This window comes from Lipophrys pholis (genome assembly GCF_963383615.2).
Source record: "Lipophrys pholis genome assembly, chromosome: 12".
NCBI lineage: Eukaryota > Metazoa > Chordata > Actinopteri > Blenniiformes > Blenniidae > Lipophrys > Lipophrys pholis.
Window position 1 is genome coordinate 9,665,846 of NC_137641.1, and position 19,558 is coordinate 9,685,403.

The 19,558-nt window shown below is 43.0% G+C and overlaps 1 protein-coding gene across 1 annotated transcript in view; it reads left to right on the forward strand.

Moving 5' to 3' along the window:
* The window catches only part of ptpa (protein phosphatase 2 phosphatase activator), a 21,739-nt gene extending 3,181 nt beyond the window's left edge, over positions 1-18,558 (forward strand). Inside the window, exons 6-8 of the mRNA XM_080477038.1 lie at positions 7,189-7,289; positions 13,422-13,529; positions 18,004-18,558. Coding sequence (XP_080333164.1) covers positions 7,189-7,289; positions 13,422-13,529; positions 18,004-18,078 — 284 coding nt within the window. The 3' untranslated portion in view covers positions 18,079-18,558. The remainder of the gene's footprint in view (positions 1-7,188; positions 7,290-13,421; positions 13,530-18,003) is intronic.
* Positions 18,559-19,558: the final 1,000 nt, after the last annotated feature.

Sequence of the window (19,558 nt, forward strand, 5' to 3'; positions counted from 1 at the left end):
CATACAATAACAAAATAAGACACTCAGATGATCTGAGCCGGATTAACCTTACGGCCAACGGGGCCCAAGACCTCTAAGGCCATGTTTACTATGTAGCCGGGTATTTACAAAAATCAGTGATATTACTGTGTTTGGGTCTTGCATTCACACATAAATGAATGGACGAGTCTCCAAAAACGATGATACCTTAAAAAAAACAAAAGTGGGTCTATTTGTTTGCATGTAGAGAGGGGGAGACTGAGATTTACGTCACAGTATGCAAGGAAGTGTCAGTTTGAGATAATTGTGATTAAAAATTGATGCAGTGAACCAGGTCCATTCAGCACTGAACCAGGTTTTTATGTGGGTCCGTGTAAATGACGATTTTTAAATTTTTTCCCCCAAAAATGTAGAGTGGGGTAATAACCATTATTGTAAATACCCGGCTACGTGTAACGCAGGCCTAAGGGACTCAGGGCAGGGAGGGTGCAAAGCAATATAACTAAATTAGGTTATCCCGTATTAACCTGTCCTCTGGTGCCGCTGTAGTTAGACGAGCCTGTGAGTGTAAACTGAGGGGGGAAAAACAACAAAGTGACTGTGAGCCGAGACCCTCTCCTCATTGGTCAGTCCACACAAGGCAGGTCAGAGGTGACGCCAATCAATGTACATTGAAGCTGGTCATGTGAAGGCAGGCCACGACTTTTCCTGGCGAGTTTAATGATGGCAGCGAAGTAGCTTTTATTGACGGCAGTCAAGAGATTTAAGGTTGAAACATTATGTCATCACTGACAGGCTCAGTTTATGTCTATCCAGGCGGATAGACGCATACGCAGATGTGTGTGACCTCTTTCTTGAAGGGCCCTGAGCACCACATGTCCTACAGTAACTTGTCACATCATCTTATTCAGTTCAAGCACAGAATGAGACTTAACCTGCACAGCTGCTGAGACATTTCCCAAATGTTTTTCTGCAACTAAGAATGTTTTTAAGTGACTGTGAGGGTGAGAGGTTTGTTTTTCTGTTCTAAAAACAAGTCAATAATGAGCTGAGGACCACGATGTCGCAGCCACAGAGCTCTGCACGTTCGCTCTCAGCCACTGAACATGAATTAGTTAGTCATCACATTTTCATATTATGTCCGCTCTTAAATGTTTTACACTGGTTAAATTGTGAGGTGGCAGGTTGTTTTCTGTTAATGGTGTTGGGAGTAAAATATGACTATTTTAGCAGACAATACTGGATTGTATTGATTTTTGCTTTGAGTCTGGAAATAGATTATTTTGCTGGATTATATAGCCTCTATTGTTTGACTTGTATTCTTCACATAACGTTTACACTTTGCCTTCACTTTGAATTGTGAGGTGACGTGTCGTTTGTTTCAGAGGACGATAATGTCTCTTCATTTGTTATGGATTGCATTTCATTTTTGTCTGTGGACATCCTCTGTGGTTGCTCCATTATTTCAAGAGAGTTGGAATTAAGTTCTGTTCAATAGATATCAGATTTTTGAAGAGTGGTTGCTTCTGGCAGTGTTTTTGTTTCATGTAAAAATGAAGGACTGTTCTGATTGAGTCGCCCTTCCAAGAGAACATAGTGGTTCATTTGTAGCTCAATAAATTCAGAAAGCCTGATTGAACATTTGTGCTTCTTTAAAGGAGACATATCATGCTTTTAAATCCTTCCTTTTTACATATAAATCATACAGTTGTGGTCTATATAAAGCGGAACTGCAATGCTTGGGTCTGAATTCCTCATTATTAGAGCTCCACAGGCCCCTTTTCAACCCCTTTTCTGATGTGCTTCTGAGAGCAACTCGTTTTGGGGCGGTCTCTTCAAATGCAAATGAGACACTTCATACCCCGCCTCCTCTCCAGGTTGCAGAGGTGATACTCGGTTCAACGCCACCCTGTTCGGCCATCTTTGTAGTTTGATAGAACAGATACAATTATCTAGCGGCGCAGAAACTTTATATTCACACATTATTTACAAAATGTCAACAACGGAAGATTTGTCCATCCAGCCATACATGTTGGAGCCAGAGTCGGACCCGGCGGAGCGAGATGAAAATGACGATGATGCACCTACAGAACAACGTCTTCATACGGATGTAACGCAATGGTGTGTTACTATATTTACACTAACTTCTCCATCCATGCCCACTACTACAATACTGCCTGTATTACAACGACTATTTAACACAGAAGTTACATTATAATCTAAAACGAGCACACAGCGCTAACATATGAAGACGGTGCAACTGCTAATGCTAACAAAACAATGACAGGGACGTCTTATCATCACACTTTTTAGCGTTATATACAGCTTACCGAAGTGCTCTGTTCGTCGTCTCCATAGATAGAAGGAACTGACCGCTCAATCAGACCAAGTCTTTCGGCAAATCCTTCTTTATACTGGCGGAGGTTGCTGAAGCAGTCGTCCTTAAAGTGATTCGCGCACACAAAAATGACCTTACCCACAGATGTGGGTACATTTCTGTGAAAAATAAAACTCAACCAGGCACTTCGAAAAGGTTCTGATGCTGGGAGACGGTGTAACGAAGCTTGTGGGTTACTACATCCAACAACCGAACATTTCGACTTATCCTCTCGTATCTTCGGTTGGACTACAAAATCGCAGCGAGAAACAAAAATGGCGGATTGCTCGAAGTGTCGATGTCCTAATTTGGCAGTTCCGCTGAGAATACTGTGACGTCATTGTTCAAAAAACGTAATAGAGAATAGAAAAATCGAAACCGATCGCAAAATATGACCAAAACAGAATATAAAGATATCAACGGAGCACCTGAAGAGACTACTTTGAACTTTTCTGTACTTCTATACACTCTAAATATACAACAACATGCATTTAAGGGCTAAAAAAGTGGATTTAGCATGATATGTCCCCTTTAAAGGAGACATATCATGCTTTTAAATCCTTCCTTTTTACATATAAATCATACAGTTGTGGTCTATACAACGCGAAACTGCAATGCTTGGGTCTGAATTCCTCATTATTATAGCTCCACAGGCCCCTTTTCAACCCCTTTTCTGATGTGCTTCTGAGAGCAACTCGTTTTGGGGCGGTCTCTTCAAATGCAAATGAGACACTTCATACCCCGCCTCCTCTCCAGGTTGCAGAGGTGACACTCGGTTCAACGTCACCCTGTTCGGCCATCTTTGTAGTTTGATAGAACAGATACAATTATCTAGCGGCGCAGAAACTTTATATTCACACATTATTTACAAAATGTCAACAACGGAAGATTTGTCCATCCAGCCATACATGTTGGAGCCAGAGTCGGACCCGGCGGAGTGAGATGAAAATGACGATGATGCACCTGCAGAACAACGTCTTCATATGGATGTAACGCAATGGTGTGTTACTATATTTACACTAACTTCTCCATCCATGCCCACTACTACAATACTGCCTGTATTACAACGACTATTTAACACAGAAGTTACATTATAATCTAAAACGAGCACACAGCGCTAACATATGAAGACGGTGCAACTGCTAATGCTAACAAAACAATGACAGGGACGTCTTATCATCACACTTTTTAGCGTTATATACAGCTTACCGAAGTGCTCTGTTCGTCGTCTCCATAGATAGAAGGAACTGACCGCTCAATCAGACCAAGTCTTTCGGCAAATCCTTCTTTATACTGGCGGAGGTTGCTGAAGCAGTCGTCCTTAAAGTGATTCGCGCACACAAAAATGACCTTACCCACAGATGTGGGTACATTTCTGTGAAAAATAAAACTCAACCAGGCACTTCGAAAAGGTTCTGATGCTGGGAGACGGTGTAACGAAGCTTGTGGGTTACTACATCCAACAACCGAACATTTCGACTTATCCTCTCGTAACTTCGGTTGGACTACAAAATCGCAGCGAGAAACAAAAATGGCGGATTGCTCGAAATGTCGATGTCCTAATTTGGCAGTTCCGCTGAGAATACTGTGACGTCATTGTTCAAAAAACGTAATAGAGAATAGAAAAATCGAAACCGATCGCAAAATATGACCAAAACAGAATATAAAGATATCAACGGAGCACCTGAAGAGACTACTTTGAACTTTTCTGTACTTCTAAACACTCTAAATATACAACAAAATGCATTTAAGGGCTAAAAAAGTGGATTTAGCATGATATGTCCCCTTTAAATCAAGATTTACTTGATGATGGTTAAATATTCAAGTGTTGAATATATTTAATGTAGTTTTTTTGTTTATTTATTGTGCAGTTTACCAGACTAACCCAAGTGGACAAATGTCTGTGGCGATGGAGGGCCTTTGAATGTCTGGAGTACAGTGAACTGTTGATCTGGCCCTGACTGGGTGTTTGTGTTATTACGTTCACTCCTGCCTGAGGACGGAGCTGTAGTGACACATGCTGAACACTAGAGGTCAGCAGACCACCTCAGATCACATGAAGTCCACTGAACGTGTGTGTGTGTGTGTGTGTGTGTGTGTGTGTGTGTGTGTGTGTGTGTGTGTGTGTGTGTGTGTGTGTGTGTGTGTGTGTGTGTGTGTGTGTGTGTGTGTGTGTGTGTGTGTGTGTGTGTGTGTGTGTGTGTGTGTGTGTGTGTGTGTGTGTGTGTGTGTGTGTGTGTCAGTTGATGTAAAGATAACTATTCATCTCAGAGGAACAAAACTGCTCCTGTTTACACTGAAATCCAGTTTATTATTACGAACTGGCCGTGGAGCAGGGGCTCTCTGATTGGGCGGTCATTGCACGTCGCGGTGACGTGGTGCTGCGTCATGTGTACTGCGTACGCGATCCATTGGAGGAATGAAATCCTCCCGATGAAGAGCATCCTGATGATGAAGCTCAGCTCTGAGCTGAATAAGTTCAACAAACGATGACCCACTGTGAGCTTCAGGCAGCGATACAGCGAGGACGCCACCACTGACTCATCTGCTCTACGTCCCTGCCCGTGCGGAGGTTGTAAAGATCCGCGTGAATAAATTCACATGTGAAACATGAAGGCTTTCTAATAAAGTGACAACTTCATTAATATGTGTAATTAAACCTCCAGAAAACCTCCTGATTCAACCTGAGGTACAATCATTGATTATATAATATCAGTTCCATTGCCTTATTAAAATAACTTAAAGCTTCAGAGTACAGTTCATGTCAGAGCTCAATTGTTGAGTCACCAGTGTTGTGAATAATGTCGGCAGCAATAATGTAAAGTAACTGTAATCCTACTTCTTGTGGCAGTAGCACACTGGTAAGTGATCATTGGTAACATTTATGAATCCTTGAAGTTCCAGTGAGCTTCTTAAGCTTCATTTTTGTTCTTCCATGAAAACTGTTTGTGTTTGTGTTCTTCCCACTGGGAAGTTTGTTCGCCTATCTAATGGGTATTGTTTTTTTAAACTCCTGTTTAAAATGCTGAACTCGGTTATTCTTCCTGAAGGCACCATGAAGAAGATCTAGATTAAATGAACAGAAGCATATGAACCTTTTCCACCTGGTTGTGTTTGTTACAGATAGTTCTGATCAAATGAGGCTTTTCACATATATGATGAAACTAAAAGCACTGTGGGAGAATAGATCCAAGATGGCGGCCATGTTTCGTTGGACTCAGACCAGGCTTAATGGTCAGTTTTGTGTCCAGAATCTGGATTGTGAGGTCAAACACTCCCGATTGAACTGACTGGTGATGTTTCATTAATTCATGAGGTCTTTTAAGTATGTTAAAGTATGAATGCAGCACACTGCTCCTTTAACACCAGACTGACCCTCACAGCTACACCACAGCAATACAGACGTGAACAATATCAAAACTCTCATATTATACAGTTTTTCAACAATTCCACATCGGTGTCAGAGGTCCTGCAACATCGTATTCAAAGTGTATTTCCCCAAATCCAGCGTTGGTCCTGAATTTCATCCAGTCTAAAAGTCCCTCTAGTGAGCTGTACTGTTTCTGTTTCTCTGTCTGTCTGTCGGTCCAGACCTACTCCAGGCCCGTCTGGTGTTTTAGATTAAGTGGTTTCCTTTTTAACTTTATTTAGCGTCCCCTGTTGCTGCTCATAACAGACATTGAAAACCCGACAGAAATCCATAGCTCTCCTGGCGAAAGCCATTTAACGGCATTTACAATTAAGTGTCCAAGTGTCGTACCTTTTGTGAGTCTTATTTTTATATAAGCGGTTACCAGCAGCAACGATGGATGCTAAAGGAGGTTGGTCACCATTTAACAGGGAAACCAGTCAATCTGAAACACCGGTACAATGCGCTGATGCATTTTTCATATTATACTGAATTTTGTCAGTATATCAGTAAGGCGGAGCTCCATCACCAGAGGGAGTGGTTATTTCTCTGCACGATGTCATGAAGGTAAAATCTATGATTGGCCTGTATGAGCACACCTTCACCAAAAAGTGGAGCAAGCGATGGGGATGACATACTTCCTCCACTTTTGGGACCTCATATACAGGCTATGGGTATGCATATTAATGTTAGAAAACCATTGGTTAGCACCATCGCCTCACAGCAAGAAGGTCGTGGGCTCAAACACAGGGCCTTTCTGTGTGGAGTTTGCATGTTCTCCCCGTGTGCGTGTGGGTTTCCCCCGCAGTCCCAAAATTGAGATTATTAATCTCAATATGGTTCTCCTGGCTAAAATAAATAAATAAAAATTAACTGTCATTCACAACTTTTCCAAATTATCTAGTTATTGTTTGTTTCAGAGATTACTGAAGTAACTCACATGTCTGTAATCAACATATTAGCTCCTTGAGGTAGAAGATAAACTCCATATACTTAAAAGTGACAATATTGTAGTTAATTAAATGGGTGTATGGATTTAGACTTGATAGCAGACTTTATTTCTATTATATGTTGTTTTTTTTTCCCAGTTGCTTGTTTGCCAGGTGTGCTAACATTGAGAGTACACCTTGACTTAACTTCCTCTCACTGGTTTCAAACTACAACACTGCCATCTACAGGCTGCCACAGTTGATGTTTTACTGTCAGCTGCCGGCTTTTAAGCACTTTACTGTAGCTTTCACCTGTTTGACATGAAAGTAGAAGTACAAACAAAACAAATGTTTTGACTCCTGATGGTTTAATCACCAGAAACACTGTGTGGTCAGTCTGTAGACGGTCACAGATGATAAAGCTCAGTGAACGTTGACACTCGGTGGCAAATGAGTGCACTCACAGGCTGGTCTCCCCCCCCCCCCCCCCACAGATCATCCGACATTGGAGCCGCGGCACTTCATCGACGAGAGGGTGGTGAACGAGCATCACCAGGACTACATGTTCCTGGAATGCATCAAGTTCATCAACGAGGTGGGAAAGTGCAGCGCTTTTCTCCAGGTTTCTGTTCCATCTGTGCCCAAACACACTGGTAGCTCCGGTGCCAGCTGAACTGAGTGCACCTGACCTGCAGCGTCACTTCACACACCTCGGAGGGTTAGTGTTAACCCGAACCCTGTTGCCCCAAATATGTCTTACTATCAATACAACATAACAAACAAATCAGATGTTGATGTGGAAATTATAATTAGTACTTTGATCCTGCTCTCGGTATCTTCTATACTTTATCTATCATGGGGTCATGGATCTTATCCCAGCTGAGGCCACTGGAGGAGGAGAATTGATGCACGCTCAGGGAGAACATGCAAACCCCTGCGTACAGTGAGGAGAGAGAACTCGCCACTGCAGTCACATGCAGCCTGGACAAAGACAAATCTTAGAATATTTGCTTCTTATTGGCTTCAGCCCTCTGTGATCTGAGTTTGTCCACCTCATCCAAAGTCTTGTTACCCGGAGCAGTGAGGTTTTTTTTTTTACTGGCCACAGCCGGCCTGTTTGATTGGATGATTGTCGGACTGCAGCTGAATGTGGATCTGTCCAGGAAGAGGAAGCCTGGGAGGAGGAGGCGGGGCAGGGAGAGGCTGGATGGACCGGGCAGATGGAGTGTGTTGGGAATGTGCCAGAGCAGGAACTGTGTGCTTTGTTTTGGGGTTTGGGAGGAAAAGGAGGGGAGGGAAGTCGAGGAGGGCGTCGGTGGAACGGCGCAACATCCTTTTTCCCCCTTCCCAGAGCAGAAGCGCCTCCTCTTCCATTTGTACTTACTCCTCCTCTTCTTCTACCTAACCACCACATCCTCCGTTCAGTGTTCAGTTTTATTTGTACTAGGTCAATGACAACGTAGCCACCCAATGAGTGCGCCTGTAAACAAACATGGTGGCCCTGTAGTGGTGTGACTGGAGGTCTGTATTCACGTTATAGCGTCCATATCGGTAGTTAAATAGTTGAGACTCACCCCCGATAGCATCCGATGCGTCATCAGTCCCTACGAATGTCGGGTACCCTCCATTGAGTTAATGTTTATAGTATATTGTTCTCTGCACACATGTATGTGTGGTTTCATTACAACAAGCAACAGCGCCACCTCGAGGCCTGGTGTGTTTTCATGCACAGGGGTGCAAAAATGAATATTTAGTCTACAGATACTTTTCACACATTGAGCAGGATGGGGCAACGAAGTTTGATCGCTGAGTTTAATGAATTAACCACAATACAATACATTTGATGCAATTTTACCGTATTTTGGAAAATGTGAGTCACTTTCTTAGTTGTCATGTGACCCCTAATCAAAAGTGACTAATCGAAATATCCTGGTACATACCATGAGTGACCACTAGATGCCACTATGTGACAGCAGAGAGCTGCAACAGTACCACAGAAAAATCTTCATTTAACTGACAGAGCAAGAAAAAATTTAAAGTGAAAATAGAAAACAGAAAGAGTTCAGCATGTGAGAAACACCAGTGAGGAACTGGAGAACAGAAGCCGTTGATGTGAAAACAAAGGATTATCAGTTAAAAGCTGAGGAACAAATTCACAAAAGCTTCTGGAGCAGCTGGACCAGGATTATCAACACTTTCTGACAACCGCTCCCAAGGTGGAACTGTTCCAAATGCTCTGTCTCCATGGAAACAGGAGGAAACACAACTTTTCCATAACACTCGACCATTCCATATTCTCTTGGGACTTTGGTAGTTTAATAATTAACAGTCACCGTAACAACAATGCAACTTGGTCTGAGCACTCCCACTGTTAACGTTTACAGTGTATTGTTCTTTGTGTACGTGTGTGTAGAAAAACAAACAGCACCCACTTGTGGCCCAACATGAAAACTAAAATTGTTTTCAGTGTCGTGACCCTTTCCATGTAAATCATTTTCAAAACGTTGCTGTGTACATGAGAAACTTTTCTGAAACAAAAAAGCACAAAACAATGCGTTTTCACTTGAAATTGTCTGGTAAAGTCTTGGTTCTTTCAGTGAATGAATGAAAATATTTTTCTCAGTTTTAATGTTTAATTTAACATAGAAACCAGATAAACCTAATAAATAATAAATAAAAACCTGCTGCTCTAAGGAAACTTCTCATTGACTTCTAACCCTCAAAATTATAAAAAAAAAAATCTTAATGAAAAGAAAGACTTAACACCCCCCCACCCAGTCTGAGAAAAAACTATCATTTCTGAGAAATCATCCCAACACACACACACAGTCATAAATCTGAACTTAATATCAGAATCAAATATTTGGTATCTTAAAATTCTAAATTTAAAACATGGAACTCTGGGAAAGAAAAACTAATTCTGAGGATGAATGAGAAATGATTCGTTTTTTATTCTCTTCAGGGGGACTCACTTTTTTAACTTTATTTGCTCTTGTGTAGTGTGTGTGCGCTTGCTTGCGTGTGAGTGTGTGCACTAAACATGAGTCACTTCCTTTCCCCACATGCTGCTGTGAATCACTCCTTCCTCCAGGGAATTTGTGCTGTCTCCTCCTCCTCCTCCCCCTCCTCTCCCCCCCTCTTCATGCCCCTCCTCTCCCTGCTCCGTGCCCCTCCCCCATGTGTTCTCGTGCAAGCCCTGGAAAGTGTCTGGAGGTGTGTGTGTGTGTGTGTGTGTGTGTGTGTGTGTGTGTGTGTGTGTGTGTGTGTGTGTGTGTGTGTGTGTGTGTGTGTGTGTGTGTGTGTGTGTGTGTGTGTGTGTGTGTGTGTGTGTGTGTGTGTGTGTGTGTGTGTGTGTGTGTGTGTGTGTGTGTGTGTGTGTGTGTGTGTGTGTGTGTTTTGGGGGGCGGGGGTTGGAAAAAGGAGGGGCTTGATAGATTGATGCCCCAGGGTCTGGACTTGGGTTCCATGGCCTCATGGGAGAAAATGGTGGGAAACAGCGGCCCGTCGTTCGTTCCATTCATCCAGTCGTTGGGTCGGCCAGCGTCTGTCTGTCTGTAAACTTATTGTTGCTCAGGTGAAACACAGTTAGCCTTTTGTTCTATTAGCCGCACTGATGAAAAGGCTTAAAGCAGCGTTCACTGTATCAACAATATACGCTATGTGAAGGATATTTTTTTTTCCAAGTCATTTTTTCTGCATTGATTTTATTAGTACATTTTCAGATTTAAAACTAATAATGGAAAAAGCATCATGTTTTTTTACCTGTTTGAAATAGAAAGCAGTAGATTCAACCTTGAGCTGCATTAGTTTCCCTCCAGAGTTTCCTCGAAGTTTTCCAGTCCATCACATTTCTCTTGTGTTCTCTGTAAAAAATAATCCCCGCGAAATATTTTATCCTCACGCCCCCGTCTGAACAGAGAAAACACACGTTTTCTTTAACAGCTCTTTTCCTTCATTTCCTACCATTTACTGCATATAAGGGGAGACACTTCTAAATTTATTCAAAGTAAAACAGCAAAATGAAGAATCGATCTGCTGACTGTGTGAAAAACACCTGGAGACAGGTAACCAGTCACACACACACACACACACACTGCGGAGGAGGAGTATTGTCATTGTATTCTGAGCTGGTTGGTGCAAATGGTCGTTGAATGAATTAAAGTTTACTCGGGTAACAGAAGGAGGATTGTGATGAGACAAAGGAAAAGAGCGGAGCTTCACTCCAGGAGGAGTCCTGACCTGATGGAGGGAAGTCTGGACATGTTGGATAAGCACCTGCACCACACTCACTCCACCCTGATGGGTTTGAAGCAGCTCCTCAGATAAACTCCACCCTCCTAGAGTGTGGAATAAACCCACACACTCCTCAGAGCTTTGAAAGTCACCACAGGAGCCAAAATGATCTTTTTGCTCCCCAGCATTCAGGGGAAAGAAATTCCGTCCACACAACACTATGAACACAGCTCAACATGATGTAGTACATATGCCAAGCCATTAGGAGGTGCTGTGACTCACCAACATCGCAGAGGAAGACACGGAGCAGACTCCTGCTCCTCCTTGTACTTGAGAAATCCAATATCTGGCTTTATTAAATACGACCTGGAGCACGTAGTGTTGTTGTACTTATGTGATGTTGTGGAGCGGGCTGTGGCGGTGAGGGGAAGTGGGGCGGGGATGACATGATCATTTTCTCCAAATGTACATCTTTGCCCGTACACACCTCAAAGCCAAGCTGGCGTTTTAAAATTTCACCACTCTGGGGGAAAAAAATGGTTTGTTTACAAACCATCTTTCCAGTGAGCGGGGTGAAAGGACGTGACGGAGTGCGCAAAGCATTCTGGGAAGTAAACAAACAAAGCTAACCGCGTGAAACGGAAGAAGCAGGCGCAGAAAGAAAGTCGGAAAATATCTTGCAGGCAGACGTGGAGTAGTGAGGAAGAAGTAGAGAAGATGAAGTAGTGAGAAAGAATCATTGATGTCTGGTCTGAAGACTATATTGTGTGTGGCTACCCATTAGCCACGGGCTAACTAGCCTAGCCACCACGGGCTAGAGCGGTTTCGGTCCGGACCAATCAATGAGCCGGGTTATTTCTTTACTTCCTCTTTGCTCAGTGGTTTTTTCCAGCGACAGCGCCCCCAAACCAGCAGCTGTTGTAATTGCGTGACATTGTCCAGGCGGTTTGGTCTGGTCTCAAAACTGAATGTGAACGCCACCCGAACCAAATGAAGGTGTGAAAATTCTCGGCTGTCTCCCTCCCAAGTGAACTTAGCTCCAGACCATCTGAATGTGTCGAGTGTTTACACAACAACGTTTCACGTGACAACACCTAATCCATGACAAAAAAAGGAGTGTGTTTCACTGCAGCAGCAGACACACCGACAGTGATGTAGTTAGTATGCCAGGCCACAGGAGGGCACTGGTGCTTGTAATGAAACCACACAGACGTGTGTAGAGAGAGCAATACACTATAAACGTGAAAACAATCGAGAGAACCCGACATTCGTAAGGACTGATGACTCATGGGATGCTATCAGGAGTGAATCTCAACTATAAAACTACAGATATGAACAGTAAAATAGAAAACGGACCGCGAGTCGTACCACTACGGGTCCGCCATGTTTGTTTACAGGCGCATGAGCAGAAGGAACTATTTTCAACTGGAAGGGAGGGGGAGATATGCGCATGCATATTAACAGGCTCCGTAGCCTCTGGCGGTCTCTGCAGGAGGGAATAGCGAACGTGAAAGAATGTTCCCACCTTGGGAGCCGGGATAAAAACTTTGTGGATACAGTGGATCTGCACAACGGTTTCGTGTAAATGGACCCCTCCAAAAGTGAAGAAAGTTTTGCGGATCCACTCGTGTTTGTTGTCGTGTGAACGGGGCCTTAGAGTCACTTGCAGGTGAACCGAGGCCCACGTTTTCAAGTGGACCAGAGTTCACTTCTGTGATCCGGATCAGAGTCAGAGGAACTTCACACCTGACCAAACGAAGTGGACTTTCCCTGAAACAAACTCTGGTCCGGACCAAACGGTGCTGGTGTGAACGCGCCCTCCAGTCACAGTGTAAGACTGAGCCTCCAATGTTTTTAACCTGCGACTCACAGAGATAACGGCTGTCCAACGTAACGCTTGTGGTCCAAAACAAGAATGTCCATTCAGGCCCTCGGAATGACTTTGCAAAGTTTAGAAAAAAAAAAAAAGTAGCTGCTGTTTTTGAGGTACACTCTATTTTAAAGAGCGTAGGGAACGACACAGAGATAGTCGGAGATCAACGGTGGAAACTTCGGCAAATTATAAAAAACATGCAGGTTGAAGTCGAGACAATGTTAAACTTGATACAGTTTTCTGAAACGTGTTCAAACTGGGCTGCAAGCATCCATGAGCTGAGATGTTACCAGGTTCATAACATGAGGATAAAGTTTTATCCTGGAAGAGACGAGCCGATATTGACGATTAGCTTAAAGGCTGCCAGTGATTCTGACTGAAAGCTACTAGGTTTAGTCTTGAAGGTGCTCACGGTGGATTAAACCAAACAGAACAGACTCACTCTGAAGGCGGAGGAAAACTCAAACTCCATCACACAGCTGGCGCACATACCTGTGGACCAGATTGGACCTTGTTGGGGGTCTGGTTTTGGCCCCTGGGCCTGATGTTTGACCCCGCCGCACCGTGTGAAACCCCCCCGTCTGGGTCAGACGTTGATCGTTGTGTTTCATGTGTGTGCAGATGAAGACGGGCCCGTTTGCTGAGCACTCCAACCAGCTGTGGAACATCAGCGCCGTTCCTGCCTGGTCGAAAGTCAACCAGGGTCTGATCCGAATGTACAAGGCCGAGGTACGAACCGCTCCTCTTCCTCACCCTCACCCCTCTGTGTACACACTGAGACAGCACAGTCCAACAGCAGAACACTAGGACAAGAAGAGCATGGTTCAGACTCAAATCTGTAAAAAAAAAAAAAAAAAATGGAATTCGATGCTATTATGCATCACATGTTTATCAACAATAACAAAAGACAGACTGGACTGTGATCAATAATTTCTCCTCATGATCTCCATGTCAACATATCAGTCCAATCAGACGAGTCCTGCAGCTCCATCACAGCTCTCGTTTGACTGATGACAGCGTCTCGTATGAATGTGTGAACGAGTGAATGAGACTCGGATGTAAACCACAATCAGGTCAAATGCCCCGAATGTGTGTTGAGAGAAAAATCCAAGAGACCGGCTGTGAAAGGTTTCAGGCATCATTGTCATCAAAAAATACATTTGTTGTCAAGCTGATATAAAGAAATGATTATATTGTTTCATATTTACATGCAAATTTAGGATAGAGTTGCCTATTGGCATGAATCCAGCTATAAAACGCACACAAAAACGATTTAATCAAATACCAAACAGTAAATATAAGTAACAAGTAATAAATGGCACTTTGTGTCTCGTTCTGTGCAACTCAAACAGGAAGCGGATAAAGTTAACAGAATAGTTAAAGTGCTTCACCGCATCAGCCACCAGGTGGCAGTACTATAATCTGAGGTCAGTTTTTCTTCCAGGGGAGAAGTCGTGAGTCTGACTCTGGTCAGTTTTAGCACTAAGAAAACACTCGAGATCAATCCAACTATCATTATAAAACCCAAAGATCCAGACGCAGAATGTAAATATAAAAATTAGGCCTGTTGAAACTGACGCGTTAATGTCAATTAATCCATTATCGTGAATAATCTGATTAAAGATGTTAATCATTTGACAGTGCTGATAAAAATGTCTTTTTTTTTAAATAAATTTTTCTCATATCTTACTAAAACACATTGTTTGTGAAAAATCAGTGTAAAGTCAAAAATATTTAATAAGTTCTTTACACCCATTACTTTTAGGTTAACTTTTAATAATAACATCTCAGCTCACCTCACAAGATCGCAGTTAAATTAAGGAATCTTCTAATCGTTTTAAACTGTTTTAATTCAAATTAATGATTTTAAGATTTTTCTAATTCAGGGGTTGGGGTTAGCATGTTGACATTAGCATTTAGTAAAACCCAGCCAGTGAGTGTGTGCGCATGCGCGCGCGTGTGTGTGTGTGTGTGAGGTCATCATCCGAGTGAGTAAAGTGTGTTTTTTGTTTACGTGACATTTAAAGAAAAAAAAACAAACAAAAAAACCCCAGGTAACCACTGAAACACACTTTTTATAGTACGACAGAGAAGCAGGAAAGGGTTAAGAGAGGAGTGTGTGTGTGTGTGTGTGTGTGTGTGTGTGTGTGTGTGTGTGTGTGTGTGTGTGTGTGTGTGTGTGTGTGTGTGTGTGTGTGTGTGTGTGTGTGTGTGTGTGTGTGTGTGTGTGTGTGTGTGTGTGTGTGGGCGGAGGGGGGGAGGGGGGGGGGGGGGTTTAAGCCGTTCTCCCCGCCTGTATGCCCACATCCTGTGTTTTCCAGAGCAGCCTGCGAGTCTTCCCAAAGAGCTGAGGGGCCAAGCTGTCTGCTTCCCCCCCCTCCCCTCTTCCCCCTCCCCCCCTCCCCCCTCAGTTCCCTTCATTAAATCCTCCCTCCCTCCCTCCCTCCCTCCCTCCCTCTCGTCCCGACCTTCCTCCGAGCCTGGAGCAACCATCAGCAGACTCGCATTCCTGTCTCCCCTCCCTGGCCCCACACGGGGGAGCGGAGCGGGGCAGAACCCGGCCGGGCGTCAGCGCTCGCTTCCCAACTCGCTGCCGTTTGAGAAAAGACACACATGTGCAGGGAAACAATGGCGGAGGAGCGGGAGCTCTTTGTACAGCGTGTACTTTCCACGCTGCGAGTAAAAGTCAGGCACACGCTCTCAGACGTTTCGTCGGCTTCAGACGTGAAGACTTGTTGTGAAGCGGACAAACCGGGAAGTGTGTTTCTGCTGCGGCGAAAGAGAAGCGGCTCAAAATATGGAGGGGAATCATTAAACACTCGTTTAAAGAAACAGTTCAGATGAGATTAAGGTTTATTCAAGGTTTTATTGTTTACGTTACAGTTTGACTTCCTGAGACCAGGTTCAGCTGGTCTGAAGATCCAGACCATCAGAAAGGTCGACGATATTTAAAAAAAACAAAACAAAGCAGTGTCGTTTTTATCAATGATACTCAAAATAAATTACATATTTAAGTTTGTTATATAATGTGGGTTATTCCTTTTGTTTGTCTTTTCTAACACTCAGAGCCATTTGCAATGTTTTCATGGAGATGTTTTCCCAGCATACATCACTCCGTCACTTTGTAAAGGAAATGTTTTTTAGAAAGAATAAGAGCTGTGCAGAACTGGTGTTCCTTATATTAAAACACATTTTATAACCCACATACAAGTTATTAAATAGTACAGTGTTTACCGGACCAGTAACTTTCTATAAAGACGATTCTGGTTGTTCAAAGTTGAGCTTCAAGCAGGCGCCGCTTTCCATTGAGCTTAAAATAACGAAGTAACTTTTCCCATCGGATCAAACAGAAGATAACAACTGCAGCGTTTTAGAGTGTGGATTGTGAGCTGTCTGTAGTTTTATGAGTAGAGTCAGGAATAGATTTTCTCTCTTCAGACTGGAGCTTCGTTCGCCGGAGCAGGATCCTTTCACAGCCCGTACCAACGGGGCCAAACCACGGTTGTGATCGTGAACGAAATAATGAAAACTAGAAATGAAAAAAAACATTTTAACTGAAATAAAAATGAAAAATAAACTTTATTAAAGAGAACGATAACTGAATCTGTAATAGAGTCCTTGCATATCTCACTAAAAGGCACTGAAATGGTAAAGAAATTGTCTTTACATTGCAAAAAACTAAAACTGATTAAAAACCAGGAATATGTAAAAAATAAATAAATTGGCAAACATGCAAAAAAAAATTTTTTTTAACTAAACTGAAATTGGAGCTATGAAGTAAAAAAAAACTAAAAAACATAACTAAAAGAACCTTCCACCAAACACTTTAAGACAACACAATGTTTGTATCAAGCTTCTTCCTTCAACACATAAACAGATGGGAATCGAACCCGCAGCCTTTTGTTAGAAGTCTGCCTCAACCACCCAGAACTAAAATAACAATGGAGGAAAAATGAACCTTGCTTGGGAGCTGAGAAAACCAAACTCCACATGACAGAGGTGGGCATGCTAAGCTAAGTGCTGAGCTACCTGCTAAACTAATTGCTAAGCTAAGTGATGTGCTACCTGCTAAGCTAAGTGCTGAGCTACCTGCTAAACTAATTGCTAAGTGAAGTGTTGCGCTACCTGCTAAGCTAATTGCTAAGCTAAGTGTTGTGCTACCTGCTAAGCTAAGTGCTAAGCTTAGTGCAAAACTAAGTGCTATGCTAAGTGCTAAGTTAGCTGCTAAGCTCAGCATTAGGCTAAGTGCTAAGCTAAGTGATGTTCGTGGATGTTTCTGCTGTTGCAGAGGACGTTGTCCTGAGATCAGGAGTCAGATGAAAAAGGTTAAAACACAGATGAGGTTTGAATAAGAAATCCAGACAAAAAAGAAGCGCCGCTTTGGTTCATCACATTCACAGGTTCAGGATAAAGAAATGAGTTTGAATCACACGCTGGCTAAAGCTCGGTTAAATAAACAACGTTGAACAGACTTTAAACCGAAAATGTAAAATACAGTTTAAGTCCATAAAAAACTGATGATATAAGATGAGATATAGAAAGACAAATCCTATCAAATGAAATAAGTTAGGCTGAAGGTTTTTAAACTTTGTTTGAACATTTAAATATTGTTTTTTGGGGTAAGTCTGGTGGAGCTCGGACTGTCTGTGCAGTGACACCGTCAGCCACGTTCATCTGAGCAGAACTGGGCTGGAAAGAAAAAACACGCCTCGGAGCTTTTGTCTCCACAGAAATTCAAGCAGGGCCACATTAGTGAAACCATCAGAGGGTCACTGATCACAGCTCTTCACTCAAACGTCTCACGAGGATGCGAAGGTTGTCCCTCACACAGCAGAACGTTAAAACAGAAGTATCAAGTCAATCTGTCCGTACAAAGAAGAAGCACGCAACATGAGAAAAGAAATAATCGGAACATCTTCCTCCTCTCGGTCCAGGCCTCTTCCTCAATCAGCACAAAGATCTTTCTTTTTTTTTATTGTGTAAAAAAAACTCCCAAAACACTCAAATCACATAAACACTCCTCTGTTTCCTGATTCTGCATTGAATTTATTGAAGAATTTGGTAAAAGATAAAGATATGAAGTGTTGCTGTGGATCGGGTCACATTTCGCGGCAGACGAAGGGATTTGATGTTCTGCCTGCTCAGGTTGGCGTCCTTCATCCTGTCACTGACTGACTGAGGCTGTTTGTGTCCTCTTCCTCAGTGTTTGGAGAAGTTTCCAGTGATCCAGCACTTCAAGTTCGGCAGCCTGCTGTCCATCCAGCCCGTCAAGCCTTGACGCCGTCAGAGGAAAGTGGAGCCGACCAAAATCCCAACGATCATCCAGCCCCACAGCTCGCTCCTCCTCCTCCTCCTCCTCCTACTCCTCCTCCTCCTCCGTAGCACACACACCAACACACAAGGCGGAGAAAGCCTGTAGGCCTCCAACCGTCAGGCTCAAACGTCTCGATTCTGGACTCTTTCTGTTGTTATTTATGTCCTGGATGGAGTTTGATTGTTTTTCTCTGATGAACGATTTCATTTCTTTTACTTTTTTCTTTTTTTCTTTTAGGTCTTCCTTTGTTCTTCAGTTGTATTCCACCTTTTTCTTGCTTTAAAAGGCCAAATGTTCAGTTGTTTTTGTGTGCAATTGAACCAGTAATGACATTTATCCAAACATTACATCAACAAATGTAAAATGGTTTGAAGTGCTTCTAAGCTGTAAAAAAAAAACAGTGCAGAGTTTCCTCTCAGCTCATCGTGCCAGAAAAGCTGAAATCTGAATGAAATTTCTTTACGGTCACTTTATTGGCGGTTTGACTCTTAGAAACTCGCCGTCGGAGCGCCTCCACTGACGAACATGTATGTTCAAGAACATGATGTAAATTGACAATAAATTGCTCAGTGAGTTCATGTGCTTGTGCCGTGCAGGTTTTTCCTCCAACTTCTCCGCTCCATCTGAAGCTTGTACTTTTATTTTGTTACCTTCAGAATGACACTGCGGCGTGTTTCTTTCTTGGCTTCCATGTCTTCATCGCTGTGGCTTTTAATTTAATATAAGAAAAGCTATTTTTGTGACCCAAGAATGACCTGATTTAATAAATTTCTCCACTTTTACTTGCTGACCCGTGGCGCTCTTTTCATTTCACTGCTTGAGTTTACAGTGTTGAAGAGCTTTGAAATGACGACCGCGATGGTTCATGATCCAGTCTGTTGATTTGAACTCATACTTTTCATTTAATACCTGACTCGCCACCAAAACCTGGATGAAAGAAATCAAGTTTCATGTGTGCAAAATATCAGCGTCCACTGAATCAGTCAGTGGGAGGAAGATCCTCTATAATCTGGTCAAGTCAAATCAAACTGGAGCTTCACTGTAGGGTCTTGTGTTTAACGGTGGGAATTATAAAATCTGGTGGCGGAGCACAATGGGCCATAAAGGCCCCTGCATACTCCCTTTTTGAACCCATAAGAACAAGAAGAAAATTCGGCAGTGACGTCAGCCAGCTGCTGAAAAAAAAGCTTTTTCGGCAGGACTGTTCATACTCCGATAAGAAGCTGCCGAAGTCGGGGGCCACGCCCCCTCACAGCAGACCACGCCCCCTCGCAGCAGCCACACGTCTGTGAAGCGGCGTTTAAACTTTTCAACTGCACAGTTTATTTCTCGCCTCCAGTGCTTTCAGAAATACATTTCTCTGAACTTTTTCAGTAATAAAAGAGAGAGTTTTTGTCCGAGCGCCATGTTGGTCCGGTTTTAACTACAGGGGCTGACAGCTGTT